This window comes from Chiloscyllium plagiosum, chromosome 22 (genome assembly GCF_004010195.1).
Source record: "Chiloscyllium plagiosum isolate BGI_BamShark_2017 chromosome 22, ASM401019v2, whole genome shotgun sequence".
Taxonomy (NCBI): domain Eukaryota; kingdom Metazoa; phylum Chordata; class Chondrichthyes; order Orectolobiformes; family Hemiscylliidae; genus Chiloscyllium; species Chiloscyllium plagiosum.
This window is the reverse complement of record NC_057731.1, coordinates 378,898-405,585: the sequence shown is the minus strand read 5'-3', so window position 1 is coordinate 405,585 and position 26,688 is coordinate 378,898. Positions and strand designations below refer to the sequence as shown.

Here is a 26,688-nt window from a genome sequence, read left to right as displayed (position 1 = left end):
GAGAATGCAGGACTATAGCTCGAGATAGAGGATCAGCCACAACCATATTGAATGCAGTTGAGGCTCAAAAAAAAGGCTCATGGGCCTTACTCCTGCTTCTAGTTTGTATGTCAATGTTTCTATCAATTGATGGTTAATAGTCCAAAGGAAAGAAATGAAATCAAAACCAAAATTAAATGTTTCCTTTAGGTCTTGTAGGGGCTGAATTATTTCAATGCCAATATACATGTAGCTGTCTAATTTGAAGCTGCATTACAGTCATTATCATCTTTAGTTCTCTGCCTAAAGTCAGATCCAACTCATAGTGCCTTGAATTCTACCACTGGCAGGGCAAGGAGGCAAGTCTTAAATCCACCCAGAACATGGATCCAACCCCATTCTGTTGTTACAAGTCTGATCCTTAGACAGTAGTTCAGCTAACTAAGCCAACCAGACTAATAAAGTGCCAGAATTGCTGGGGCAATGAGCACTTTTATATGCATGTTGCAGTTTTGAGCTAATGATGATGGAGGCTCCAGTTTCTTTCCATGAATCTGTCCTGCTCTTACTGCCTGTGAATGGATTTACAAGTTTGAAAGCACCTTCCTTGGCCTTCACATTCTGGGGTGGGACTTGAACCCGGAGCTTCTGGCTTGGTGGCGGGGATACTAACTCTGCCAAGATCTACTAATGCTATGGTGACGTTGTGCCAATTTCTTCAGCAGTGAGGTTTACATGCTGCAGTGATGCAACTCTCTTGATCCCCTCGAATAAACTGAAGAAACCACAATAGGAAAGCCTCTGGTTCTACATTTCAAATCTTTGTACAGCTACTATCTGGGATTAAAATGGAAAACCCTATTCAACTTATTCCTGATGAAGAGCTAATGCTCGAAACGTCAATTCTCCTGCTCCCCTGATGCTGCCTGAACAGCTGTGGTTTTCTAGCACCACACTCTTCAACCCTATTCAAGTATCCAACCATAGCAACCACTTTTTTTAAAAAGTGCAAAGCAATAGAGAGGACCTGTGAAAATATTAGGATACAAGCCACTAGTGTAGTGAAATGGATCACTTACCAACTTCTCTTCATATGCCTTCTGAATCTCAAGCAGTTCAGCTTCTAACTGTTCTTGCATAGCTTTCTCCTTCCATGCTGCTTGTGTCTCAGTGTTCAGCTGCTCAATCTCCAATTGACTCTTAAAATAATTAGAAAATATTTAAACAACAATACTTGATTTACAATCATGTGTACATCAAACATTTTGAATCAAACTATTTCTAAAATTTATATGGACACATAGACCAATCCTTTGGCACTAAAGTAATTAAATATAGATCAATAAGTTCTCAATTCTGATATTTAACAGAATGATGCTCTGTCCCTCTCAGTCACTACTGCTGAATTGTGCTCTTTCTGTCTCAGAATCATACTCTCTGTTTCTCCCTTTTTGAGTTGTGTCCACTTTATCTGTCTCTGAATTGTGTTCTCCGCTCTGCATCCCATGCTGTCTCTATTTTGCTTTCAATCTCGACCTCAAGCTCTCGTTCTCTGCATGTTGTGCTGCCCCTCTCTATGTCTTATGTTTACTCTCTCTGTGCCTTGTGCATGTGCTGTCTCTGTGACTCACGTGTTGTCTGTCTATGTCACGTGCACAATCACTCTCTGCTTTTTCCTCTCATTCTGCGCCTCATGCAAACTACTGTGTTTTCTCTCTCAATCTCTCCCTCTGTGCCTTTTGCCTTGCACTCTCTCTCTGGGCCTCATGCTCACACTCATTTTATGCCTTGCGCTTGCACTCTCTTTGTGCCTTATATGCACTCTCTTTCTGTCTCATGCGCACTCTGCCTTGTGCACTGTCTCTCTGTGCCTCACACGTGCTGACTGTTCTTTCTATGCCTGTTGCATTGTCTGTGCCTCACGTATTCTGTCTCTCTGTGCCTCGCATTCTGTCTTTTTGTGTCTTGTGCTCTTTTCCTCACATTCCTTTCCATACCATCTCAAATTCTCAGAGCATTTCTATGTGTTTCATGTGCAGTCTCTGTCTCACATTCTGACTCTGTCTCATGTTCCCAATTTGTCTCACATTCTGTGTCTCATGTTCTCTGTCTATGTGTCTCTTCTTGTGTTTTCTCTGTGTGATCAGAAAGGCAAAGCATAGAGACTGACACTGGAGTGATCACAGAGACTAAAGGCCAGAGATTGTTGCTGGAGGAATCTGAGTGAATAACTGGAGAGAGCAGAGTTGTCCAATCAAAGGTGTGGAATTACAGGAAGGGCCAGAAACTCATTAAAATGAATCATGAGCTACATGTGCTTGTCCTACATCAGCAGTATTGCTGGTTCCAGACAGCTGCTATTTTCTTCAAGGGACTTAGCTCCTTATGAGGAGATGGTCAAAACTAAGGTGAGTAAAGGGATGAATCAGTTCAGCTTGGAGTGCTAGGTGATGATGAAAATCAGCAAGTTCACCTTTTGCTCTAAGTCGAGGTTGTCTCTGTATTTGTACAGCCAGTATGCCAGGTATTCAATAGGATCAATCGGTCGATGTTGTGCCACTTCTGCCAGACCCTCAGTCAAACAGTCACCCAAAACAGTCCTCAGGTAGTTTGAATCCATCTTCTGCTGAGAGACTTTCAGATATGGATATTAGAGAATGCAAAAAGATTACCCTTTTCACAGAATTTTAAACTCAAACACAGCAAACTCAAGCAGACTCAAACCAAGGTCAAACAACATACACTAAACATACCTACACTCTCACACTATTGATCAGAACAGTCAATATGGACTCAAATTATCAACTGTTTCTCATTCCACAGATACGCAGTTTCTTCAACATTCTCTGCATTTGTTTCAGGTTTTCAGCATCTGCAGTATTTTGCCTTCATTTGCCCAGAACATATACTATTCACTCTCAATCTGATGTGAAACTATCAATGTTATGGACCAGATCAAACCCCCTTCAAATATATCAAGGAGATAGCTTATTTATTTAAAGGCAAGTGTAATGTGCTGTGTTCCAGATGTAATTTGACTGGTTACATTGCTTGGCTTTAAGCAAAACACACTTTATTCTTACCCTACAGTGAAATTATATAACTTTAACTCTACTGGAAAACTTAACAGAATAATTGATTATGTAACTACGAAACAGTAACTGTTCCAATATTGTAATGTCATAAACACACCCTAGGCAAAAGCAAATTCAGTAAAATAGATTGACTCACATACAATTTGTTGTGGAGAAAATATAGAGAATCACCAGGAGACGCAGAGAGATCTTCAAGAAGTAGGTCTTTTATTTGCAAACAAAAAACCGTGACACTGAGAAAGTAGATTCTCGAATGCCCATGAACCCCAGGGGTCCGTGGAATTTTATATCTTTTTTTATCATGTTTCTGTTAGTTTATCAGCATGACCAACTATATTACCAAAGTACCTAACTCTAGCTACACAATAAACCAGTAATGGTAGTTCCCATTATCTCTTTAGTTGTACATTCTACTTAATGTTATTCTAATGTCAGGGTTAGGTATTTATTGCTAACTCTGCTACAGTGATCTTCCATCCCAGACTAACCCGTCATGATAGATATTTAGCTATTCCATCTATTACAATAGCCTCCTGTCTCAAGCTGACTCTACTAGATATTTTAATGTCATGTCCCAAATATTTATGGTCCCAATCCTGTCATAATAACACTTAACAGAGAAACTTGCTTTATTACTTGTGTTATCTCATCTTTCCATAGTGACCTTTCAGCCTCTGCTAATTGGTGTAAGAGCATTCCACTATTCTTATCTCATCCTGCCTTCCACAGACCACAGATTGCCAGTGGTCTTCATGCTTTAACCCTTTCCATGCTTTCATGTTCTTTATTTTCCATAGATTCTGACAGTAGAAAGAACTCAAGCTGTTGCTGTGGCCGAGAGAGAGAGAGAGAGAGAGAGAGATGTAACAGCTTCCAACAACTACTGAAAGATAAATAAAACCTTAGTTCTGGGGAACCTGACTCCACCCATTTATGCTGCTTGTGTTGTTCCAACTTGAAAAACATCCTGAGGCCTTTAAGCTGTTTACTTTATTGGCTTCAAAAAGACAGCTCATCTTCTCTGTCTTAAAACCTCTCTTTGAAAAAAAAGGACAAAAAGCACCCCTTAAAGCCATAGTATCATCACATCAATATCTTTAATGGTTCCATACATTTTGTATAAACTAGTCTCGGTGTTTAAACTACACTCCCTGTAATGATTATTCTGTCTGAATTGGTCACTCTTTCTCTGTAATGTGTTAGTCTTTGTCTGTAATAGTCACATTTCTGCTAGTCTCTCTCTTGGATTATCTCCATGTCTATGCTTTGATTACACTCTCTTTTGGTCACTTTCTCCCTCTTTCTGCACTGGACTCTCTCTCTCTCTCTCTCTCTGGAATGGTAACATTCTGTCTGCGTACTGGACACTCTCTTTCTCTCTGTCCATAATAGTCACTCTCTCTCTGTAATGGTTCTAGATGTAGGTTTGCTCACTGAGCTAGAAGGTTTGTTTGCAGACATTTCATCATTATACTAAGGTTTGTTTGCAGACATTCCCCCATCGTTTTCAGACATTTTGTCACCATACTCTGTAACATCATCAGTAAGCCTGCGGATGCAACACTGGTGGTATGGCCCACATTTTATTTATGTGTTTAGGTTTCCTTGGTTCTGTGATGTCATTTCCTGTAGTTATGTCATTTCCTGTACAGTACAGGAAGTGGCATCACCAACGCAAGGAAACCTAAATACATAAATAAAAAGCAGTGCTGCATCCATCTGCTCACTGATGATGTTACAGAGTATGGTGACAAAATGTCTGAAAATGATCTTTCCAGCTCAGCAAGCAAACCTACATCCAGAACCTCAAACTGAGCTACAAATCTTCTCAAAACGTGCTCTGTAGTGGTCTCTCTCTCTCTATTTTGGTTCCTTTCTCAGTATTGGACATTCCTCTGTTTGTCTCTGTTTCTCTATTGGGCATTCCCCCATCTCATATGGGACACACTCTCTATTTGTTACTCACTATCTCTATATTGGACATTCCATTCCCCCTCCTCTGTATTTGAAGCTTCCGCTCTAGATATTGGACAATCTCGCCTCCTCTTCATATTGCTCAGTCTTCCCCTCTATAGTAGATACTTCCTGTGTTGGTCACTCATTCTCTGTATTGGCCAGTTACTCACTCTGTCTAAACTAAAATAAAGAATTGCAGATGCTGAAGATCTGAAACAAAAACTAAAAATTGCTAGAAAAACTCAGCAGTTCTGACAGTATCTGTGGAGAGAAAACTGAGTTAATGTTTTTCGTCCATTGACCCACTTGCTGTCAAATGGTCACTGTATTTGCATTGGTCACTCACTGCATTGGTCACACTCTCTCTGTATAGGTCACTCTTTCTCTTAGTGGTTAGCATAGCTGTCTCATAGCACCAGGGATCCAGGTTTGATTCCAGCTTCAGGTGGCTGTCTGTATGGAGTTTGCACATTCTCCCTGTCTCTGTGTGGGTTTCCTCTGGGTGCTCCAGTTTCTTCCCACAGTCCAATGGCATGCAGGTTGGGTAGATTGACTATGCTAAATTGCCATAGTGTCCAGGGATGTGCAGGCTGAATGGATTAGTCATGGGAAATGCAAGGTAATAGGGATGGGGTGGCTCTGGATGAAATGCTCTTCCGTGGTTCAGTGTGGACTCTATGGGCCCAATGCTTCCACCCTGTAAGGATTCAATGATTCTATGAACTCATTCTGTGTGTATTGGAGATTCCCTCACTATATTGGTTTCTCTGTATTGTACACTCCCTCTGTATTGATCCCTCTCTCTCACTCGCACTCTCTATAATGGTCCTATGTTCCATATTGGTTGCTCTTTCTCTCTAATGGTCACCCTCTGTGTGTGTATTAGTCCTTCCCTCTCTAATGATGACTCGCTGTCACTCTCTCTTTATTAGTCACACATACTGTATTATTTACTCACCCTGAAATGGTCACTCTCTCTGTAATGGTTCATTTTCTCTCTGTCTCCCTGTATTGATCATTCTCACTCACTCACATTTTCTCTCTCTATCTCTGTATTGCACACTCCCTCTCTTTCTATATTGGCCTTGGTCTCTCTCTTTCTCTCAGTGTAAATTATCACATTTTCTGTATTGGTCATTAATTGTGTCTGTAATGGCTACTCTCTCTCCCTCGCTCTGTAATGGTAATTCACCCTCTGTAGTGCTCATTCTCCCTCTACCATGGTCATTCACTGACTCTATTAGACTCTCTCTTTTTCTCTGTATTGGTGACTCACTCTGTAATGGTCTCTGAAACCAAAAGAGAAAATGCTGGACAATCTCAGCAGGTCTGGCAGCATCTGTAAGGAGAGAAAAGAACTGACATTTTGAGTCTAACTGACTCTTTGTCAATGCTGCTTTGACAAAGGGTCAATTAGACTTGAAATGTCAGCTCTTTTATCTCCTTACAGATGCTGCCAGACCTGCTGAGATGGTCCAGCATTTTCTCTTTTGGTTTCACATTCCAGCATCCGCAGTAATTTGCTTTTATCCACTGTAATGGTCTCTCTCTTTCTCTCTCTTTCTGTAATGCTCACTCTCCCTCTCTCTTATGATCTCTCACTCTCCCAAAGGCCCACACTCTCTGTGTGCTGGTCATTCACTCTCACTCTCTCTATAATGGTCACTGTCTCTCTCTCTCTGTATTGGCTATTCACTTTGTAATGGTCATTCACAATGTCTCTGCATTTGCCACTCACTGTCTGCACTAATCACTCATCCTCCGTTCAACCATTGCATTGGTCACTCTCTATCTCTATTGATGAGGAGGTGCCGGTGGACATGGGTGGACCAAGGTAAAAAAAAAAATCACACAATAGCAGGTTACAGTCCAGTAGGTTTACTTGGAAGGATGAGCTTTTGGAGTGCTGCTCCTTCATCAGGCAGCTGTGGAGCGGGATCATAAGACACAGAATTTATAGCAAAAGATCATAGTGTCATGCAACTGAAACACAGTATTGACCAAACCTAGATTGCTGTTAAGTCTTTCATCTTTTAGAATGGGTTGCAGGTTTCGTTTCAATAATATGTAAATCCCAGAACTTCTTTTAAGTCACATTCTCAAGATAACATGGTTTTATAAAAAAAAGGTGACATTTCAGCTCAGACATTGTATTAAAGGTGTAAGGTTAGAGTCTGTCTGAATCCCAATTCTTGAATCAGACTGCTTCTATTTTCAAAGTAGGAATTTATAAAATGTTTGACTGTCTGCAGATTGTGTGCTTTTTCAGCAAAATAGAATGTATTTGCAATGTAATTCTGCAAATGCAAATTTACCCCATAGAGTTATATGTGTGGGTACATGAATGTGAGAGAGAGAGAGTGAGAGAGTGTGAATCTGAGTGAGCATGAGTGTGTGTGTGTTTGCATGCTTGGTAGAGTGTGTGTGTGTGAGTGTGATGGAGTATAAGCCTGTGAGAGGGTGTGAGTGTGGGGGTTGTATGTGTGTGTATGTATGAGAGAGAGCATGTGCATAAGAGAGGGTCTACGTGAGTGTGTGAGTATGTAAGAGTGCATGTGTCTGTGTGCTTGTGTGTGTATGTGAGAGTGGAAAGTATAGTGGAGTCACCTGCAGTGTGACATGAACCCAAGGTCCCGGTTGAGGCTATTGGTACCAAACTTGGCTATCAGCCTCTGCCTGGCTACTCTGTATTGTTGCATATCCCGAAGTCTGCCTTGGAGGATGGTCATACGAAAATCCCGAGGCCGAAGTTCTCTGACTGCTGAAGTTCTCAGACAAGTGCTCAATTTCTGCCCTCCCACCAAAATGGACCCCATTGGTCTTGAGGCAGACATGGAAGAATTCATCAAACACCATGTACATGACAGTACTCATGCCAACATTGCTATCTCATATGATACAGGCAAGGATGCCCGAGGCATGGTACATTGGCGAGACCAAGCTGATGCTACGACAACGGATGAATGGACACTGCAACAATTAGGGAACACTTCAGCGGTCAGGGACATTTGGCCTCGGATCTTCGGGTGACCATCCTCCAAGGCGGACTTTGGGAATACGCAACAACACAGAGTGCCAAGCAGAGGCTGACAGCCAAACTCGGTACCAATGAGGATGGCCTCAACCGTGACCTTGGGTTCATGTCACACTACAGGTGACCCCACTGCACTATATATACACACACTCTAACATACTCACACACTCTCTTGCAGACCCTCTCTCATACACACTCATACTCACGCTGTTTTATAAATTCTCAAGGATCGGGTTCGCAGGAGAGTAGTCTGACAACACCTTCCATTCCGGTAACATATTCATAATAAGATTCACACATGTATTGGGACATAATTTTAACCCTTTCACCACACACGCACACAACCCTCTCACAGGCTTATACTCCATCACACTCACACGCACACAGTCTCTCTCTCTCGCTCTCTCTCCCATGCACACACCCACACATTTAAGTCTATGGGGTAAATCTGCATTTGCAGAATTGTATTTGCAAATACATTCTATTTTGCTCAAAAAGCACACAATCTGCAGGCAGTCAATCCATGTAACATTTCATAAATTCCTACTTTGGAAACAGAACCAGTTTGACTCAAGATTGGGATACAGACTCTAACCTTACACCTTTAATGCATTGTCTGAGCTGAGATGTCACCTTTTTTCATAAAACCTTAATTTATCTCAAGAAGGTGACTTAAAAGAAGTTCTGTTTATATATTAATGAACTGAAACCTGCAACCCATTCTAAAAGATGGAGGACTTACCAGCAATCTAGGTTTGTTCAATATATTGTTTCAGTTGCATGAAACTGTATTCTTTTGCTATAAATTCTGTGTCTTATGATCCTGCTGCATAGCTACCTGATGAAGGAGCAGCACTCTGAAAGCTCATCCTTCCAAATAAACCTGTTGGACTATAACCTGTTGTTGTGTGATTTTTAACTTTATCTGTATTGGTCACTCTTTCTGTAATGGTAACTCTTTATCTATGGTTCTCTCTGTATTGATCACTCATTCTCTCTATTTTGTATTTAGCACACATTCTGTCCCTGTCATGGTCACTTACTCTCACTCCCTCTCTGCAGTGATCTCTCTCTCTCTTTCCCTCACACTTTTTAATGATCACTCACTCTCTGCATTGTTCACTCACTTGCCCTGTAATAGAAGATAGAACAGTAAAACACAGTACAGGTCCTTCAGCCTACGATGTTCTGCCAAGCATTTATCTCTAATCTAAGATCAACCTAACTTACACACCCCTCAATTTACTGCCATCCATGTGCTTGTCCAGCAGTCACTTAAATGTCCCTAATGTCTCTGACTCTACTACCACAGCTGGCAGTGCATTTCACCCACCACTCTCTGCATACAGAACCTACCTCTGACATCCCACCTATACCTTCCTGCAATCATCTTAAAATTAGGACCCCTCGTGACAGCCATTTCTGCCCTGGGGAAAAGTCTCTGGCTATCTACTCTATCTATGCCTCTCATTACCTTGCACACCTCTATCAAGTCACTTCTCCTCCTTCTTCTCTCCAGTGTGAAAGTTCTTAGCTCAATCAACCTCTCTTCATAAGACGTGCCCTCCAATCCAGACAGCATCCTGGTAAATCTCCTCTGCATCCTCTCTAAAGCATCTATGTCCTTCGTATAATGAGGCAACCAGAAGTGGACACAATGTACCAACTGTGGTATAATCAGGGTTTTACAGAACTTTTTAGATTAGATTAGATTACTTTACAGTGTGGAAACAGGCCCTTCGGCCCAACAAGTCCACACCGACCCGCCTAAGTGCAACCCACCCATACCCCTACATTTACCCCTTACCTAACACTACGGACAATTTAGCATGGCCAATTCACCTGACCTGCACATCTTTGGACTGTGGGAGGAAACCGGAGCACCCGGAGGAAACCCACTCAGACACGGGAAGAATGTGCAAACTCTAGTCAGTCGCCTGAGGCGGGAACTGAACCCGGGTCTCTGGCGCTGTGAGGCAGCAGTGCTAACCACTGTGCCGCCCAACTGCAGCAAAATTTTGTGGCTCTTAAACTCAATCCCCCGGTTAATGAAAGCCAAAACACTACACATCTTCTTAACAATCCTATCAACTTGGGTGAAAATTTTGAGCAATCTATGTACATGGACCCCAAGATCCCACTGTTCCTCCACACTGTCAAGAATCCTGTCTTTAACCCTGTATTCAGCATTCAAATTCGACCTTCCAAAACGATTAATTTTGCATTTATCCATGTTTAACTCCATCCGCCACTTCTTAGCCCAGCTCTGCACCCTGTCAATGCCTTATTGTAGTCTGCAACAGCCCTCGACACTATCTACAACACCACCTACCTTTGTGTCATCGGCAAACTTACTAACCCACCCTTCCACTTCTTCATCTAAGTCATTTATAAAAACTATAAAGAGCAGAGGCCCAAGAACAGATCCCTGCGGGACACCACTTGTCACTGACCTCCAGGCGGAATACTTTCCATCCACTACTACTCGCTGTCTTTTGGCCAGTCAATTTTGTATCCAGACAGCTAAATTTCCCTGTATCCCATACGCCCCCCCACCAACTTTCTGAATGAGCTTACTGTGGGGAACCTTATCAAATGCCTTAATGAAATCCATATACACCACATCCATTGCTTGACCTTCATCAACTTGTCTCGCCACATCCTTAAAGAACACAATAAGGCTTGAGAGGCACGACCTGCCCCTCACAAAGCCATGCTGACTATCTTTAATCAGACTATGTTTCTCCAATTAGTCATAAATCCTATCTCTCAGAATGTTTCCCAGTACCTTGCTTACCACAGACATAAGACTGACTGGTCTGTAATTCCCAGGGATTTCCCTTTCTTGAACAGAAGAACAACATTCTCCTCCTTCCAATCAACTGGTACTACTCCTGTGGAGATTGAGGAAGCAAAGATCATTGCCAGAGGTGCAGCAATGTCATTCTTCACTTCCTGTAGTAACCTTGGATATATCTGGTTTGGCCCTGGGGATTTATCAATCTTGATGCTTCCCAGAATTTCTAGCACATCCACTTTCTAATATCAATCTGTTCAAGCCTATTAACCTGATCCGTGATGTTCTCACTATCAACAAGGTCCCTCTCTCTAGTGAATACTGAAGCAAAAAACTCACTTAGGGCCTCCTCTACCTCTTCAGTCTGCAGGCACAAGTTCCCTCCATTATCCCTGATCAGCCCTACCCTCTCTCTGATCATTCTTTTATTCCTCATGTAAGTGTAGAACAGCTTTGGGCTTTCCCTAATCCTTTCTGCCAAGGCTTTTTTGTGCTCCCTCCTAGCTCTCCTCAGTCCATTTTTGAGTTCTTTCCTAGCTACCCTATAATCCTCTAAAGTTGTGTCAGATCCTTGCTTCCTCAACCTCAAGCTTCCTTCTCCATCTTGACAGGAAGCTCCTCTTCTCTTGTCATCCAAAGCTCCTTCACCTTACCATTCCTTGCCTGTCTCAGTGGGACAAAGTTATCTAACAGTCACAACAAGTTCTCCTTAAACAGCCTTCACATTTCTGTTGTGCATTTCCTGTAGAATAATTGTTCCCAATTTATACTCCACAGCTCCTGTCTAATAGCAGTATAATTTCCCCTCCCCCACTTAAATACCTTTCCATACTGTCTGCTCCTATCCCTCTCCATGGCTATGGTAAAGGTGAGGCAGTTGTGGTCACCGTCACCGAAATGCTGTACCTCCGAGAGATCTGACACTTGGCCTGGCTTGTTGCCTTTCACCAAATCCAATAAGGCCTCCAGTCGGCCTAATAATATATTGAGTTAGGAATCCTTCCTGGACACACCTGACAAAATCGGCTGCATCCAGACCATCTGCACTCAGGAGGTTCCATCAATATTGGGGAGGTTGAAGTCACCCATAACAACAACTCTGCTACATCTGCACCTTTCCAGGATCAGCTGTCCGACTTGTTCTTCCATCTCTCTGCTGATATTGGGGGATCTATAGAAAACACCCAGTAAAAGTGACTGCTTTCTTATTACTGACTTCCACCCATACAGACTCAGTAGACAAACACTCCTCAACGACTTCCTTTTCTGCAGCTGTAATGCACTTTCTAATTAGCAATGCTACTCCCCCTCCTCTTTTACCCCCCTCCCTGTTCTTGTTAAAAGATCTAAACCCTGAAATATCCAGCAACTATTCCTGCCCCATTGAAATCCATGTCTCTGTTATGGCCACAACATCGTAGTTCCAAGTGCTGATCCATGCTCTAAGTTAATCAAGCTTATTCTTACATTGAAACAGACACTTTAACCCATCCCTTTGCTCCATCAACTGTGTATCTTTGCATTCTATTTCTACCCATTCAAAAACACCCCTCTCCTCTGATCAGTAGCTCTGGTTTCTATCCCCCCCCTGCCAAACTAGTTTACACCCACCCAAAGTGCTCTACCAAATCTCCTGCCCAAGTCATTGGTGCTCCTCCAGTTTAAGTGCAACCCATTCTTCACGTACAGGTCCCACCTTCCCCAGAAGGTACCTCAATGATCTACATATCTGAAGCTCTCCCTCCTGCACCAGCCCTGTAGGCAGGTGTTTAGCTGCACTTAGTCCACTCGCTCCCTGTTCCTCGCCTCACTAGCACATGGCACCGGTAGTAATCCTAAGATTACCCTGCTTGTCCTGCTTTTTAGCTTCCAACCTAACTCCTTGAAATCAATTTTTAGATCCTCATCCCTTTTCCTATGTCATTGGTGTCAATGTGCAGCACGACTTCTGGCTGCTCACCCTTCCCCTTTAGAATCTTATAGGCTCCATTAGAGTCGCTCTCTCTCTCTGTGGTAAAAACAATGACTGCAGATGCTGGAAACCAGATTCTGGATTAGTGGTGCTGGAAGAGCACAGCAGTTCAGGCAGCATCCGAGGAGCTTCGAAATCGACGTTTCGGGCAAAAGCCCTTCATCAGGAATAAAAGCAGTGAGCCTGAAGCGTGGAGAGATAAGCTAGAGGAGGATGGGGGTGGGGAAAAAGTAGCATAGAGTTTGTTTCACGACATGGTTGAAGAGCTTCAGGGCAGAGGAAATGACCTGGGAGTTGCAGTGCGAGAGGGACTCCCTGAGATTCTTGTAGAGAGAGGAGGAAAACTTCTTCAAGGCTCTTTCCATCTCTCTGTTCATCACTCTCTCGCTGCATTGATCTCTCTCTAAGTTATTCACTCACTCTCTCTCTCTCTCTCTGTATGGATCATTCACTCTATTAAACACGCACTGTCTCTCTGGATGATTTCTCTCTGCATTGATCACTCTCTCTCTCTGCGTTATTCACTCTGTAACAGTTACCCTCTCTCCACATTGATCACTCACTGTTCTCTGAATTGATTATTCACCCTCTGTACGGGTCACTCACACTGTACTGATCTCACCCTCACCCTCTCTCTCTCTGCATTGGTCACTCACTCTGTCGCTCTATGTTGAACACTTTCTATCCAAATTGATCACTCACCCTCTTTCTCTGTTGCTATGGTCTTTTTCTCTCACTGCAGCGTCCGGTAACCAGGAAATGAGAACCGGAAGTGACGATTTGGTGAGCAGCGAGCGCCGCCAGAGGGTGCAACGGGGACCTGCCCCTTGACCCTGAGACCGTGATACCGAGAGAGTGACCCCTGATCAGAACACTGTATGTGACCCTGGTCAACGATCCCAAGACCAGGACATTGGCAATGACCTTGAGATCAGACCCCAGGGTTAGGTCACTCCCTGTGACCTTTGCACTACCTCTGAGCCAGGGAGCAGGACTCCCTCTGACCATGGGTCCTGACCCCTGACCCCGGCACTAGGTCAGTCTCTGTGACTCTGGGACAGTCTGTGTAAGCCGGGGAGAGTGACCCCAGCTCTGTAAACCCAGGACATTGACCCCATGAGCGCAGCAATCTCTATTACCTGGCACAGTGACCCCAGGGCCAGGCTTAGGACAGTGACCACGGGACCAGGCCACATGCTGGACACTGGGACAATAACATGGGACAGGACACTGTCTGACTCGGGGACAGTTAGCCTGGGACCAGGACATTCAATCACTCCAGTTGATGAACCTGAGGCCGTTCCTAATGACACTTCCCTCTGCATTGCCCTGGATTTTGGTGTGAAACAGTATGTTATTACCGTTAGTAGCCAGTGCAATGGTAAATGTGATTTGAAAGGACCTTGAGTTTGTTGATTCTGCCAGCTGTGAGGATAATCTGGCAGCCTGTCTCTGTATGGCGTTATATTACCGCACGACTGTTTCAAGGTCAGTACTGAGACACAGTTGGGCGGGTTCTCATGTGTGTGGGCTGTGATTCTCCCACTACGACTGCGATTGGCTGCCCAGCACTGACCTGTGACCCAGTTACTAGGCTGCAGGAAACTGGAAATCAACAGAAAAGCAGCTTGGAATCACAGTTTCATAGTGCACCATCAGCAAGGAGCAGCGTAAGTATAATAAGGCAGAGAGAAAGATTTTGAGGGTCAGAGTGGCGACAGTGAGGTCTACCGAAAGTGGGAAACAGACAGCGGGAGAGAATAATCGCCAGAGCGAGACAAATAGTAGAAGAAATAGGGCTGGGCAGAGACAAACTAGAGGAAAACAGGCATCAAAGATTACAATGGGAGGCAGAGACAGAAGGAGGTGACAAGGCAAAGACAGATGGAGCGAGGGAGACAAAAGTCAAGAAGAAGGGATAGGAAGGGCCGGGGGAATTAAAGGGAGACAGAAGTCTTTAGAAGAATACAAAGGCAGCAGGAGTATACTTAAGAGGGAAATCAGGAGGGCAAAAATGGGGCATGAGATTGCTTTGGCAAATAGAGTCAAGGCAAATCCAAAGGACTTTTACAAATACATTAAAGACAAAAGAGTAATTAGGGAGAGAATAGGGCCCCTCAAAGATCAACACGGAGGCCTTTGCCGCAGGAGATGCGGGAGTTATTAAACGAGTATTTTGCATCAGTGTTTATTGTGGAAAAGGACTTGGAAGATATAGAATGTAGGGAAATAGATGGTGATATCTTGGAAAAAATGTCTAGGTTACAGAGCAGGAAGTGCTGGATGTCATGAAACGCATCAAAGTGGATAAATCCCCAGGACATGATCAGGTGTACCCTAGAACTCTGTGGGAAGCTAGGGAAGTGATTGCTGGGCCTCTTGCTGAGATATTTGTATCATTGATAGTCACAGGTGAGGTGCTGGAAGACTGGAGGTTGGCTAACATTATACCACTCTTTAGGAAAGGTGGTAAGGACAAGCCAGGGAAGTATAGACCATTGAGCCTGACCTTGTTGGTGGGCAAGTTGTTGGAAGGAATCCTGAGGGTCAGGATGTACATTTATTTGGAAAGGCAAGGACTGATTAGGGATAGTCAACATGGCTTTGTGCGTGTGAAATCATGTCTCACGAACTTGATTGAGTTTTTGAAAAAGTAACAAAGAGGATTGATGGGGGCAGAGCAGTGGACGTGATCCAAATGGACTTCAGTAAGCTGTTCGACAAGGTTCCCCATGGGAGACTGGTTAGCAAGATTAGATCTCATGGAATACAGGGAGAACTCGTCACTTGGATACAGAACTGGCTCAATAGTAGAAGACAGAGGGTGGAGGTGGAGGGTTGTTTTTCGTGGAGGCCTGTGACCAGTGGAGTGCCTCAAGGATCGGTGCTGAGTCCACTACTTTTTATCATTTATATAAATGATTTGGATATGAGCTTAAGAGGTATAGTTAGTAAGTTTGCAGATTACACCAAAATTGGAGGTGTAGTGGACAGTGAAGAAGGTTACTTCGGATTACAACGGGATCTTGATCAGATGAGTCAATGGGCTGAGAAATGGCAGATGGAGTTTAATTTAGATAAGTGTGAGGTGCTGCATTTTGGGAAAGCAAATCTTAGCAGGACTTATACACCTTAATGGTAAGGTCCTAGGAAGTGTTGCTAAACAAAGAGACCTTGGAGTGCAGGGTTCATAGCTCCTTGAAAGTGGAGTCACAGGTAAATAGGATAGTGAAGAAGGTGTTTGGTATGCTTTCCTTTATTGGTCAGAGTATTGAGTACAGGAGTTGGGAAGTCATGTTGTGGCTATACAGGACATTGGTTAGGCCGCTTATGGAATATTGCGTGCAGTTCTGATCTCCTTCCTATTGGAAGGATGTTGTGAAACTTGAAAGGGTTGAGAAAATATTTACAAGGATGTTGGCAGGTTTGGAGGATTTGAGCTATAGGGAGAAGTTGAACAGGCTGGGGCTGTTTTCCCGGAGCATCGGGGGCTGAGGGATGACCTGATAGAGGTTTATAAAATCGTGAGGGGCATAGATAGGATAAACAGACAAGGTCTTTTCCCTGGAGTGGGGGAGTGTAAAGCTAGAGGGCGTAGGTTTAGGGTGAGAGGGGAAAGATATAAAAGAGACCTAAGGGGCAACTTTTTCATGCAGAGGGTGGTACGTGTATGGAATGAGCTGCTAGAGGAAGTGGTGGAGGCTGGTACAATTGTGACATTTAAGAGGCATCTGATGGGTATATGAATGGAAAGGGTTTGGAGGGATATGGGCTGGGTGCTGGCAGGTGGGACGAGATTGGGTTGGGATATCTGGTCGGCATGGACAGGTTGGACCAAAGGGTCTGTTTCTGTGCTGTACATCTCTGACTCTATAAACAGAGGTGAGGAGTAAGGGGGAGATACAGACAGAGGGCAACAGGAAGACAGAAGGAAGGGAACAGAAAAAGGGAGAAAGAGAGATGGTGACTGTCTGACAGATAAAGGGAGACAGAAGGAATTAGGAAGTAAGAAAGGGAGGCAGGCAGATGGAGGGAAGGACAGGGACAGAGAAAGGAAGGGAAAGAAGGAAAGAAAGGGGTTGCAAAGACAGATAGAATGGCAGAGCGAAGGAAAGGAAGATAGGCGTAGTGAGGATGTCAGGGAGATGGAGGGAGGGAGACAGAGGCAAGGCAACAGAGAGTCAGAGGAAGGGTGACAGGGAGATGGAGGGAAGGTGACAGCAGGAGGGAAGGAGGCAAAGAGTTATTGAGTGAATTCCGGCTTTTTCAGGATGCTGCTGTTTTTAAGTTGCTTGTTTGACTGTGAATGTGGTGTCTGCAATGCTGGTTATTGCTCTTTGATCTTTTGTTCCAGGAAGAGTTGTGGAATCTGAAGATTCTGATATGGGTTTGTTGCCATTGGGCCTTGGAGCCCTGGGAGCAGCAATCACCAGTGTGCTTCTGGCAAACACTGATCTCCTGCTATCCCAAGCTGACACTACAACACTGACGTACTTGTCAGGGGCTACACTGAGAACATTGGACCAAGGCAAGTTTAAAAGTCAAAGTACAAGAAATGAGAGAGTGATCCACCACTGTCCTGATTCATTTAGTATCCCTCTAAGGTCTGGGTCAGAAGGTAATGGATCACATCTCCTGCCCTTGCCCCTCTCTAACCTTAACTTGTGTAGCAGAATACAGGCTGATAATCCAGTACAGAAAGAGGAAGTGTTGCAGTGCTTGAAGTGCTCTTATTTAAATGGGACATTAAACAAACATCCTAACTAGCCTCTCCGTCATGTGTGAAAAATCCTATGGCACAATTTCAAAAAAGCACACTGGAGTTCTCCCCATTGTCCTGGCCTGTATCTATTCCCCAGATTAGGGAGGCAGTTCCAAGTATTATAATAGTGACCATATTTCAAAAGTACTTTGCTTGCTCTAGAGGTGGTGAATTCACTGCTTACATGCAAGTCTTTCAGTTCTTATTCATTCTCTTCCCTTCAACTTTCTTTGTTGGTATGAAAATGTTTTTCTTCTCAAGACACTCATTTGTGGTGCTGTACTGTTATCTTTTGCTGTCGTTGTTTCATTGCCTTTTGCTTTTTCATTGATGATGACAAATCAGCAGTACAGGTTCACAGGCCATTTTATAGTATTCTTTTACATCGAGAAACCATTTTGTTGGAAATAAAAATCTACACATACTTGTTGCCTAAATTACAGTTTTAGATCCTCACATCCACCTATCTCAGTATGTGCATTGTCTGTGCTGCTAGTGAAACTGGCTATTGTCACTATTGAGCATCAAACAGGCTACTCAGTCACTGAGATCATCTAACCCCATTCACCACTTTAGCTCAGTATTCCTTACAATTCCTAATGAGCAAAAAGGTGTCAATCTCAGATTTGAAATAGTTACAGTATAGCCAACCTCGAGAGCACATGGTGAGGCAGCAGTGCTAACCACTGTGCCACCGTGCCACAAGGATTGGTGCTGGGTCCTCTACTTTTTGTCATTTACATAAATGATTTGGATGCGAGCATAAGAGGTACAATTAGTAAGTTTGCAGATGACACCAAAATTGGAGGTGTAGTGGACAGCAAAGAGGAATACCTCAGATTACAACAGGATCTGGACCAGATGGGCCAATGGGCTGAGAAGTGGCAGATGGAGTTTAATTCCAAAGTTTGTGTGAAGGTTTGTAGCTCGAGTGCTCGTTGTTGTGGTTCTGTTCGCCGAGCTGGGAATTTGTGTTGCAGACATTTCGTCCCCTATCGAGGTGACATCCTCAGTGCTTGGGAGCCTCCTGTGAAGCGCTTCTGTGATCTTTCCTCCGGCATTTGTAGTGGTTTGAATCTGCCGCTTGCAGTTGTCAGTTCCAGCTGTCCGCTGCAGTGGTTGGTATATTGGGTCCAGGTCGATGTGCTTATTGATTGAACCACATCTTATATCTAAAGTGCCTAAAATGCTGCCTGTCTTTGTATTACCGGTAAACTTGGATGTGTCTTTATGTCCCATCATTTAAGCCACTAATGAATGCAGTGAATAGTGGAGACCCCAACACAAATCTTTATGGGACACTACTCGTCACATCCTATGATTAAAGTATTCCTTATTCCCTGTCTCTTCCAACCAGGTCAATCATTTAGCCTCACTTCTACTGGTTTCAACTCTAGCAGGACTTTATCACATTCCTATCTAAGTAGCATTCCCTAAATGCTTCACTTGTTATTTGCTTAAAAACATTTCTTTAGTGCTTTAGTGAATTTCAGTGAATCTATTAACCCATGTTGCTCCCCTATACTATTGCCTTGTCCCTTCTCTTGAATTTCCAGATTACGACACAACGGGATAGTGTACAGACCTAAGAATATTCTGGCGAATAGGCCAGCTTAAGGAAAAATGGTGAAAAAACAAAATTAAAGTTGGCTTATCTGAACACGTGCACCACTTATCCAAGATGTCGCTCAAAAAGCACAGAATCTGCAGGCAGTCAATCTATGTGACATTTTATAAATTTCTACTTTGGTAATAGAACCAGTCTGACTCAAAGTTGGGATACAGACAGACTCTAACCTTACACCTTTTAATACATTGTCTGAGCTGAGATGTCACCTTTTTTAAAATAAAACCTCTCAGGAATGTGACTTGGAAGAAGTTCTGCGATTTACGTATTAATGAATCGAAACCTGCAACCCATTCTAAAAGATGAAAGACTTAACAGCAATCTAGGTTTGTTCAATATATAGTATCAGTTGCATGACACTATGATCTTGTGCTATAAGTGAACTTATGATCCTGCCCCACTAGCTACCTGACGAAGGAGCAGCGCTGCATGAGGCATTACTTCCAAATAAACCTGTTGGACTATAACCGGGTGTTGTGTGATTTTTAACTATGATATAATAGACATCACAGGCAGACATTTCCCAAAATGACCAGAGCTGTGAACTGAACATTTAGTCGTTTTTTTTGACGATCTTTTGAGCGGAAAGGGGCTAGAGAAATATGTGTATTTTTTGTATTCATCAAAAGTCTCCCTGTTCAATCATTTAAATTAATTTAATCTCTCTGACTTTCTAGAGGAAAAGAGATTTGAGGCAGGAGAGCTGTGGATGCAGACTGGTGCAGTCATCATGGCAGTGCGGAGACCTGGATGATTCTTGTGCCGAGAGGTACTGAAATAAGCGTGCTGAACATTGTCCAAGGGTAATGCCATACTCTCCAGGCAGCAATGCTACGGTGATAACTCCTTCCATCCCCCATTACAGTTGTGTCCTATGCCTGTAACATATTTCCATGTTAAAACCTTATATAAATGGAGATTGTAATTGGATCGGAAGAGGTGACAGAGATAGAGAGGAGTGAGGTAATTGAGGGATTTGAAAACAAAATTAGAACTTCAAAATGAAAGAATTGTTTGTCCAGTAACCAGTCAGCAAAGGGGCACAGGGTGTTTGGATATGGGGGAAGATTTTTAGAAGGCTGGAGATTGAGAGGCCAGTCAGGAGAAGACTTCATCAATCCAAGTAGATTGAAGGGATCATAGAATCCCTACAGTGTGAAAGCAGCATTCACCCTATCAAGTCCACACCGATCCTTCGAAGATCATCTCACCCAGATCTTTAGATTAGATTACATTACAGTGTGGAAACAGGCCCTTCGGCCCAACAAGTCCACACCGACCCGCCGAAGCGAACCCACCCATACCCCTACATTTACCCCTTACCTAACACTATGGGCAATTTAGTACGGCCAATTCACCTGGCCCTGCACATCTTTTGGACTGTGGGAGGAAACCGGAGCACCCGGAGGAAACCCACGCAGACACGGGGAGAACGTGCAAACTCCACACAGTCAGTCGCCTGAGGCGGGAAGTGAACCCGGGTCTCTGGCGCTGTGAGGCAACAGTGCTAACCACTGTGCCACCGTGCCGCCCACATCTGCCCTGTATTCTCCTGTAACCTTGCATTCTCCATGGCTAATAGACCTAACTTACACATTACAGCATACCATGTGCAATTTAGCACAACCAATTCACCTAACCTGCACATCTTTGGACTGTGGCAGGAAACCAAGCACCCGAGGTAACCTACGCAGACATGAGGAGAATGTACAAACTCCACACAGACAGTCACCTGTTGGTGGAATCGAACTCAGCTCCCTGGCGCAGTGAGGCATCAATGCTAGCCGCTGAGGCAGAGAAGTGTTACCACAGAACACAGTTGTTCCTGCTACTGGAGTGGATGTGTACTCAGAAATTCAACACGAGATCAAACACGAGAACAAGGCATTGCATTAATCTCACCCACTTGTAAGGAGGGGATGCAGTTGGCAGCAGGGACTGAAAAACAATTATTTAAATCTTCATTATATTTAATTGGAAGGAATTTCCGCTCATACAATATTGGATGTCAGATAAGCAGTCTGATAATTTTGAAACAGGGAAGAGTTAAGAGAAGTGCTGGTGAAGGAGAGCTGGGTGTGTCATTGTGTGAGTGTGAAAAGTAACACAGTATTTCTGTATGATGGCATCCTGGGGCAACTTGGAGCCATGCGATAGGAGTGGCTATGGATAGATCCTTGGGGATCTACCACTAGTGGCGCAAGAACAGAAAGCGAAAACTTTGATGTCTATTAACTAAGAATGGAACCAGGGATGTATAGGCTGGAGAGGTGTTGGATGGGGCTGGTGTGATCAACTGGATCAAAAGGCAAGAAAGCCCCTATAAGCACCTGGATGGGTCCGAGCTATGCCTGCCTCTTTGTAGGATATGTGGAACAGTCTTTCTGCAGCTATAACAGCATCACCCCCCATCTTTTCCTTTGCTATATCAGTGACTGTATCAACGCTGACTTGTGCTCCCATGAGGAGCTTGAACAGTTCATCAATTTCAGCCACATCTTCCGCCCCATCCTATCTCTCGCACCTCCCTACCCTTTCTGGACCTCTCTGTCTCCATCTGCGGTAACCGACATAGCCCTGACATCCATTTCAAACCCACCAACGTCTACAGCTACCTTGACTACACCTCCTCTCATCCTCCCTCCTGCAAAAATGTGATCCTATACTCCCAATTCCTCCATCTCTGCTGCATCTGCTCCCAGGATGAGGGATTCTACTGCAGGACCATCCCAGATGTCCTCCACTTCAAGGACCATAATTTCCCATCTCCTGTGATCAAGAATGCCCTCAACCACATCTCCTCAATTTACTGTATCTCTGCCCTTAAACCTTACCCCGGCCCCTCCAAACCACAATGAGGATAGAGTCCTGCTTGTCCTCACGTACCACCCCACCACTCTCCAAATCCATATTTCCTTCCCTGTCCCTATCTGCTTTCTATTGGGATGGTTTACTCCACAATTCCTTCATCAGTTCGAAACTCCCCATCAACCTCTTGTCCACACCTGGCACGTTTCCCTGCAACCGCTGGAAGTACAATACCTTCCCCTTTACCTCCCCTGTCACTTCTGTCCAAGACCCCAAACAATCATTCCAAATCCAGCAGAGATTCACCTGCATTTCCTCTAACCTGATCTATTGCATCGATCATTCCCGATGTGTTCTCCTCTACATCGTAGAGACCAAGCACAGACTTGAGGACCAGTTCATGGAGCATCTGCATTCTGTACACTCCAATCAACAACACCTTCTGGTTGCAAGCCATTTCAATTCTCCCTCACTCTCCCTCAGTGATATGTCTATCCTGGGCCTCTTCCACTGTCAAAATGAGGCCAGACGTAAACTTAAGGAACAACACCTTATATGCCGCCTCAGGACCTTACAGCCCAAAGCCTTGACATAGAATTCACCAGCTTCAAAATCTCCTCACCTACAACCTCAACCTGTGTTCAGCCCTCCTCAACCTGACCTAACCTGTCCATCTTCCTACTCACTGACCAATCACAATAACCCCCTACCTGCATCCACCCATTACCACAAGACCTACCGTTCCTGCATCCACCTATCACTATCCCATCTACCTTTCCCCAGCCCCAGCACCCTCCCTCTATTTATTTCTGAGCTCCCTTCGCCCTCCCCAGTCCTGTTGAAGGGTACAGACCTGAAACGTTGACTTTCCTGCTCCTCTGATGCTGTCTGACCGGCTGTGCTTGTCCAGCTCCACATTTTATCGACAGGGCAAGCAAATTTACTTTTATCACATTCGTATAAGAGGTCACTTGTGTCATTGACAAGTGCTGCTTCAGTTCTGTTTTAAGGATAGAAACCTAAATGAAGTTATTCAAACATGGACTTTGGAGGTGACAACATGTTCAAAGGCTTTGGAAAGGAAAGTTGAGTGGGAACAATTTATTGGGAATAGCATCAAGGTAGTACAGGGTGAGACTTATAGACAAAGATGTGTTTTGGAGATGACATGAGGGGAAACCAGAGGGGGGGGGGGGGTCAAATTACTGCAGATGCTGCAATCTGTATTGAAAACATCAAAGAGATCACAGTGGGTCAGACAGCATCCCTGCAGAGAGCAAGCTAGTGTTTCGAGTCTAGATGACTCTTCATCAGAGCTGAAGTGAAATGTGGAGGGGGCAGCATTTATGCTACAGTTGAGGGAGGGATGTAGCTGTGGTGAGGTGTAGAGTACTAGTGGAGAAAAGAAGTTAATAGTTCAGATTAAGTTTTTAGAATGTGAGAATGGCAGAACAATAGTGTGTCTGACAGCAGAGTTGAAAGAGAAGACAGTCCCACTGGGGTGGGGGAGGGAACATGGTGACAGAATGTAACAAGTAAAGTTACAGGAAAGGGAATTAATGGGTGTTGGTTCACAATTTGAAGGTGTTGAACTCAATATTGTCATAAAACACACAACACCAGCTAAAATCACAAGCTTTCCTAGCACTGCTCCTTCATCAGGTGACCGTTTTGCACAACACCTCCATCTGTGTGCAAGCACAACCCAACCTTCCCGTAGCTGGTCATTTCAATACAGTGTCCTGCTCGCATGCCCATTTATCTATCCTCTAACAACATCTCATCTTTCATCTAGGCACTTTACAGCCTTCTGGACTTAATATTGAGTTCAACACCTTTAAATTATGAACCAACTCTCATTTCTTCCCTTTTAGCTTTACTTGCTATATTCTGCATCACATGTTGCCTCTCCCCTCCCACCCCCAGTGGGATGGTCTTCTGTTTTAAGTCTGGCAGTCGGACACACCATTCTTCTGCCATTTCCACATGCCGATCACTTAATGTGAACTATCAACATCTTTTCTCCATGAGCACCCTACACCCCCACCACCTCCATACACCCCCCACCCCACCCCACCAGCTATAGTGTAAATGCTGCCCCCTCCACACTTCACTTCAGCTCTGAAGAGTCATCTAGACCTGAAACAGTAGCTTGCTGTCTCTCCATGGATGCTGTCTGATCCACAGATATCTCCAGCAGTTGTTGTTTTCAGAGGGAGGGGGTAAATGGGTTTGAGATTTGAGAATGAAAGCCTCCAGTTACTGAAAAGTAAGTCATTTTCATGAGTAATTTTAAAATAGTTTACCTTTGTTAAGAAGCAGCAGTTTAGCTATGATACAATGGCTAAATATGCAGGAGATGACAGTTGAGGGCAGTTCACTGATACCAGACAGAGGTTGTCACAGACTGTGTTGATATCCCCGTTGATCTGCAAGGTCAGGAACATCACTTTGCTCCTCCAACTTGAGGTGAACTTTATAGTTTGCGTCACACTGAGGGACCAACTCCTGGAGCTTTCAAAATACTTGTACAGATAAGCAGGTACACAAGGCACCCTCCTATCAGCAGAGGAATGTCAACAAGGAAACAGAGCTGAGAGACCCTGACTTTTGCTACTGTTTCTGTAATTTCCTGAGAGAGAGAGAAGAGAGAAAGCAGTTTCTCTACTGAAGTGGCCTTGTACTGTGCATAGCAATTCTAATTAGGCATTCCTTTGTTAATGCTAAAAACTGTCATTTAATAAAGATCTAATTTCTTACTGGGATAAGCTTAGTGGAAGCTTGGCCTGGTGGAAGGTAGTGGAGTAGCAGAGGCTGCTGAACAAATGGCCTCCGTATGATAGAGGTGAGGAAGTAGGTATTGAGGGTGATGGCTAGGTTGGAATGTGTGGGTGTGGGTGAAGTGCGTGGGAGTTAAGTAGGTGCGAGGGGACAGGGAGGGGTGGATGTAGGGCTACCCAGAGTTGACCTCCACCCCACCCCCATCGTTCTGAGGCCTGAGCGTGTTCTCCTCTCTGTCTCTGGCTCTAATAAGATAGCATCAATGGTTGTTACCTCCTACTGCTTGTGATCTCATGGTATTGATAAAGAAATATCTGCAGAGTCTGGTGAGGTCAGGGAAAAAGTGTTAACTTTTTTTAAGAATGCAATGATCAGTAGTTGACACTTTATCAACAGGCTGTAAGAGAGAGTACATAGAACATAGAAAAATATAGCACAGACACTGTCTCTGGCTCTAATAAGATAGCATCAATGGTTGTTACCTCCTACTGCTTGTGATCTCATGGTATTGATAAAGAAATATCTGCAGAGTCTGGTGAGGTCAGGGAAAAAGTGTTCACTTTTTTTACGAATGCAATGATCAGTAGTTGACACTTTATCAACAGGCTGTAAGAGAGAGTACAGAGAACATAGAAAAATATAGCACAGACAGGCCCTTCAGCCCTAAATGTTGTGCCATGGATTAATCTTGATGTAAAATAAAATAACCAAACCTACGCACCCCTCAATTCACTGCTGTCCATGTGTATGTCCAGCAGTCGCTTAAATGTCCCTAATGACTCTGCTTCATCCACCACCACTACTGGCAATGCATTTCATGCATTCACAACTCTCTGCATAAAGAACCTACGTCTGATGTCTCCTCTATACCTTTCTCCTAATAACTTAAAACTATGACCCCTCGTGCCAGTCGATCCTGCCTTGGGGAAAAAGTCTCTGGGTATTGACTCTATCTATTCCACTCAGTATCTTGTATACCTCGATCAGGTCACCTCTCTTCATCCTTCTCTCCAGAGAGAAAAGTCCGAGCTTAGTCAACCTCTCTTCATAAGGCAAACCCTTCAATCCAGGCAGCATCCTGGTAAACCTTCTTTGCACCCTCTCCAAAGTCTCTGTATCTTTCCTATAATAGGGTGACCAGAACTGGACACAATATTCCAAGCGTGATCTCTCCAGAGACTTGTAGAGCTGTAGCAAAACCTTACAGCACTTAAACTCAATAACCCTGTTAATGAAAGCCAAAATGCCATATGCTTTCTTAACAACCCTATCCACTTGAGTGGCAATTTTGAGGGATCTATGTACTTGAACACCAAGATCTCTCTGTTCCTCCACAGTGCCAAGAATTCTGTCTTTAATCCTATATTCAGCATTCAAGTTCAACCTTCCAAAATGCATCGCTTCAGATTTATCGAGGTTGAACTCCATCTACTATTTCTCAACCCAGCTCTGCATCCTGTCTATGTCTCGCTGCAGCCTGCAATAGCCCTTGATACTATCAACGTCACCTCCAATCTTTGTGTCATCTGCAAATTTACTAACCCACCCCTCAACCTCCTCGTCCAAGTCATTTCTAAAAACTACAAAGAGTAGAGGCCCAAGAACAGAGCCCTGCGGGGCCCCACTCAACCCTGATCTCTAGGCAGAATACTTTCCATCTACAACCACTCTCTCTTCTGTCAGCCAACCAAGTTTGAATCCAGATAGCCAAGTCTCCCTGTATCCTGATTTTATGAATGAGTCTACCATGGGGAACCTTATCAAGTAGAACATAGAACAATACAGCACAGAACAGGCCCTTTGGCCCACGATGTTGTGCCAAACATTTGTCCGAGCTTAAGCACCCATCCATGTACCTATCCAATTGCCACTTAAAG

General features: G+C 44.0%; 2 protein-coding genes across 4 annotated transcripts in view; one reads left to right on the top strand and one right to left on the bottom strand.

The window, feature by feature from the left end:
- Positions 1–14,133, bottom strand: part of dydc2 (DPY30 domain containing 2) — a 31,081-nt gene extending 16,948 nt beyond the window's left edge. The window contains exons 1-3 of one of the 3 annotated variants that reach the window (XM_043712240.1): positions 13,536–14,133; positions 2,453–2,613; positions 1,059–1,178 (exon numbers count right to left, since the gene is read on the bottom strand). In XM_043712240.1, coding sequence (XP_043568175.1) covers positions 1,059–1,178; positions 2,453–2,599 — 267 coding nt within the window. In that variant the 5' untranslated portion in view covers positions 2,600–2,613; positions 13,536–14,133. Of the gene's footprint in view, positions 1–1,058; positions 1,179–2,452; positions 2,614–3,210; positions 3,249–13,535 lie in introns of those variants that run through there. The other 2 variants (XM_043712242.1, XM_043712241.1) reach the window with 2 other exon arrangements.
- A 268-nt stretch (positions 14,134–14,401) lies between these two features.
- selenou1a (selenoprotein U 1a) overlaps positions 14,402–26,688 on the top strand; it is a 33,379-nt gene continuing 21,092 nt past the window's right edge. Inside the window, exons 1-3 of the mRNA XM_043712238.1 lie at positions 14,402–14,503; positions 17,188–17,361; positions 19,900–19,991. Coding sequence (XP_043568173.1) covers positions 17,217–17,361; positions 19,900–19,991 — 237 coding nt within the window. The 5' untranslated portion in view covers positions 14,402–14,503; positions 17,188–17,216. The remainder of the gene's footprint in view (positions 14,504–17,187; positions 17,362–19,899; positions 19,992–26,688) is intronic.